Consider the following 4,270-nt stretch of genomic DNA (forward strand, 5'->3'; position numbering starts at 1 on the left):
TGAACACGCACAAACGATTTTCACAGAAAAAGAGATCTGCAGAAAAAGCCTTAGGCTCGTAGTCCCACAAATTTTGTTTGTACACAAAGTCACGACGAAGTTGCAAAGCTGTTTTGCTTTTGGCAGTTGGAAAGGTCGTTGCTGACCTTGACGTTGCAAATGTATCAACTATAATATCAGAGAATTACAGGTAACACTATTTTCGATGATTTTGTTTATTTTTATGGGCACTTTTCAGTTTGTACAACGGTGAAAGTATAAAGTCTAACGGACCTGCTTTACGTTAAATGACCCAGTGAGTCGTAACCTTTTAAATTAATACATTGGAATGTTTGCAACATACGCGGACAGTATGAACTATGTTCTTTTTATTACATACTGTTTCACAAGCAATCACACAGTGTAAACGAATGATTGGAGCTGTTTGGTTACTATGGCCCAATAGTTGGCTGACAAAAATAAACTATGCTCTTGACTAATTTCATTGGTAAAAGAAGTGACTGAGGGACCTCCGTGTACCAGTAGAGGCCTACAGACCTCCTACAGACACATACAAATTTGGCAGGAGAGAACATATTCCTTGTACCATAAAGTGTTGTGTTTTATGGCTTTTCTGACCATTATCTTAAATGAATCTTGAATGGTTACTGAAAATGTTGAGAACTCCATGCCAATAGAAAGGGCTGTGATTCATTTATAACCCATAATTTATATGTCTTATCTATTAGTACACTTGAGTATGCGCATGGTGCCTATAACTTGCTGAAGTTCTTATGAATTACTGAATTATTTAGAATGTGAGCTAAATTTGAATTAATTATTTAGAGCCAATGGTTATTCCCAAATTGCCAAATTTTAACAGTTGCCAAAATTCAACAAAAAACTACACATTATTATTGTATAGAAAAACGGGATGTAATACATGATGTGCTGTTTTCTTAAATGCATCAGTTATGTGAGTACACATTTTGCAGACACAAGTAAAATTATAAAAGATATAGCTATTGATATTTAGGAGATGCATGAAAGAAGTACAGTAATGTACTTAATTATGAATAGAGAATTTTAAATACTTTATTAATTTTCCAGTAAAAAATGGATGGCCTAAATGAAGAAGACGAAGGATTACCAGAGGTATATCTCAGTCCCTCGCACCAGTATAGAGCAGACAGGAACAGTGGTCCAACTCCAAATGATAGCGACCAGAATGTGTGGGATGACATTGAGGGGGAGACCTGGGTGCCACTATGTCCAAAACCAGTTGATGATGAGACTGTTACAAGATTGGATAATGACCATCAGGCTACATATTCCCTTGGCATGCGAGAGGAAATTGAGGGCATATCATCATTAGAGTCATCTGCAGCTGGAAGCAGTACAGTGACAAATGCAAGTCAGTCTCACACATTAAGTATGAGTGAAGTTAAGGAACCTGAGAGGATGCCAGAAGGAGCTGGGAACCATGAAGATGGATCATCTCATTTACTGAATGCTGAAACCAAAGTTAAGAATGCTGCGAAAGGAGTTGTTGCCTGGTCCAGGCAGAGAGGAGAGACTCCTGGGTCTGACTGTCCTCCAGTGGCAGGTGCAGGGGCACTACCAAGAACATTTAGACAGAACCTTAAGCTGGACACAAATTTTCCCTCACAACAAAGTAGTGAGTTGGTTTTTTCACCTGGTGGTGATGAAGGCTTCATGGTTCCTGGAGGTGTTCATGCTTATTATGGTAGTGGTTCAGATACAGAGGGTCTAGAATGGAGTATGGGAGAAGAGTGCCAGGCTAATAGTGTTGCTCCATATAGAGATGTTGTGGAGGGGGCTGACAGTGTTACTCCAGTTCCTCAGAATTACAGTGGTAATGGCTCTTCAGTTGGCTTACGAGCCATGGAACGTAATTCTCCAGCTGGCCTAAGTACACCAGATGCAGATGTTGATGTTACAGTTGCAGTAGCTAGAAGTTTATCCAGTAGAAAATCCAAGAATAGCATAAGACCTCCTGTAGTAGGCCAAAGTGAGGAACTTCTTGTTCAAGCATCACGTAAAGACCTTGGGCTCAACAGATGGTGAAGAATCTGAGGAAGGAGGAGCCAAGAGACCACCTTTAAGAGATGATCTCTTCTCTGCTCCTGAAACACAACCGGGCTCTCTTGGTAGCCAGTCAGAAAATACTGACAGTGTCAACACTGTGTTAGATATGAGTCGTGGGGAGGTGCAGGGTTGTGAAACAGAAGCAGTAGGCACACCTATGCTGTCCACACCATTAACCCTGGAGCCAGCCATGAGTCAGCCTCACCACAAACCAAATTTTGTTATAGGAGGTCCCATTAGCCCAAGAGGAAAATTCAGGCAGTTTCAAAACACGGTAAGAGGCAGAATGCAGGATGTTAAAGCATCCCTAGAAATTCAGCCTGGATTGAATCTAGGAGTTCATGTTGACCGTGAGCAGTTTCTTAGTCAGCCTCCACTGTATGCTCCTACCACACCAGTCTGTGAACAGGAAGTGTCTCTCGCATCCATGATATCAGTTGAAACTAACCATCCAGATTCATCAGATCGAGTTACATCTCCTTCAGTTTTATCAGTATCAAGTGCTGCCTCAAGCAAAAGACTGGAATGGGACTCTGGGGCTGACGTTGGCTATGCAGGCAACACACCAGAACAAATGACAGCATCCTTGAGTACTCTAGAGAGGATTGCTATTGGAAACTATGCATCTGTGTTAAGAACAGAACCTGAAGGGACAACCCAAGTGAAAGAAAAACTAAAGAATTCTAAGAAGAATTACAAAGCAAGTGGAGCGAAAGGTGGTGGAAGCCTTATGAGTGTTAAGCGCAACATTCCTGAGGTTGTGGGTTCATTGCCTACTCGATCACTTAGAGTCCCACAGATTCGTGAAAGAAAACTTGTCTCTTCTAGTGATGAGGAATTTGACAGCAGACGGACAAGTCCCTCTCAAAGTCCAAGACGGAAGCCAAGAAGACGGTCATCTCTTGCTGTTGCCAAAGATAATGATATTCAAGCAAAGAGAAATAGTGGGGGACAGTTAACTCATGGGAGAATTAGGGAAATTATGGGGGAGATCAATAATGAAGGTAAATCCAGCAGTCTTGTTGAGTTGAACCAAACAAACAAAAACACTGTGGAATGTAGAAGAAGTAATAGCCAACAGTCACTTTCTGTCACTAATGCTAGAAAGGAAGATGATGCCAATATTGTGTCCAGGATGAATAGTACCTATGTGCGATCAATTCCTGTAGCTACAGGAATATCAAGAAGCACTGTAGCCAACATATGTGCTAATACTTCCACAAGTACAAGCACACTGGTCCAGAGCATGTCACCTTTACCTGTACAAGGGGTTTATGCTAGCACTAGCAGTACCTTAGTAGAAGGAGCATCTCAAGCATGTTCAAGGTCAGAATTAGTGACAAATAAATCATCTGATGAAGAAGTCTATTCATCTCAGTCGTCAATACATCAGCTTAAGGACAAAGCTGGTCTTGTAAATCTCCAGAGAAGATCTTGTGTATCCAGTGGCAATGATATCAGCTCGAAGTCACAAGAGAGTTCAGACTTGGAAACTCCATCAGACATGAAAGATACAGATATTGATAGTTGCAATTCTCTCCAGCTATCAGATGATATGCCCGTTAATCTAAAGGCCAAAAAGAACAGCAGAAATGCGAGAAATCATGGAAACATTAGCAGACCAACTGGAAGCACTTCTGAGCCAAGGTGTAAGAGCAAGGATAGTAAAAGTGACACCAATATCCTTGTAGCAAAAGGACACAAAGAAGTTCAGGATTCTTCTGAGTCTGTCTTAGAGAGTCAGGTATCACTGCAATCCTCAAACAATTCCCTGCAGGCTCTATCTGCCAAGCTAAAAAAACGAATTCAGGTACTCCTTGACCAGGGTACAATGAAGAAAGTCCAGGATTACAACAAGCTACAAGACTATATCGAATTCATTGGCATACCTTCAACCAATGAGGAAGAATGTCGCCTGAAGCATGGTGTTGCTGGGGTCATCACCAGAATGTTTGGGGAAATTGAAGCAGATGACACGGACACCTCAAACACGTTCAACTCTGAGACATCTGAGACACCAACAACTGACTCGCATGCCAGTGAAAACTTAACCCAGAGTCAAAGCAACACAGACTTTCCTCCAGTTGATGGTAATTATTGATTGTGATTTTTTTCTTTCCTGCAATATTTATTGAGATGTTATAACTATCAAATAAATTAAATGTTATTGTTGTTATCATTT

The 4,270-nt window shown here is 41.1% G+C and overlaps 2 protein-coding genes across 2 annotated transcripts in view; both read left to right on the forward strand.

Moving 5' to 3' along the window:
- The first annotated feature begins 70 nt into the window (after positions 1–70).
- On the forward strand, positions 71–2,106 carry LOC119582021. The gene is made up of 2 exons (XM_037930224.1): positions 71–190; positions 1,090–2,106. The coding sequence occupies exon 2, from the start codon at positions 1,096–1,098 to the stop codon at positions 2,065–2,067; it is 972 nt and encodes a 323-aa protein (XP_037786152.1). The 5' UTR covers positions 71–190; positions 1,090–1,095; the 3' UTR covers positions 2,068–2,106.
- LOC119582020 overlaps positions 2,059–4,270 on the forward strand; it is a gene marked incomplete in the record, with an annotated part of 12,497 nt that continues 10,285 nt past the window's right edge. Inside the window, 1 exon segment of the mRNA XM_037930223.1 lies at positions 2,059–4,178. Within this exon segment, the coding sequence (XP_037786151.1) occupies positions 2,195–4,178 (1,984 nt within the window).

Source organism: Penaeus monodon, chromosome 15, assembly GCF_015228065.2.
Source record: "Penaeus monodon isolate SGIC_2016 chromosome 15, NSTDA_Pmon_1, whole genome shotgun sequence".
Classification (NCBI taxonomy): Eukaryota; Metazoa; Arthropoda; class Malacostraca; order Decapoda; family Penaeidae; genus Penaeus; species Penaeus monodon.

Excerpts from the sequence above, each read along its gene's own strand:
- LOC119582021 (XM_037930224.1), top strand. The coding sequence starts at position 1,096 with ATGGATGGCCTAAATGAAGAAGACGAAGGATTACCAGAGGTATATCTC.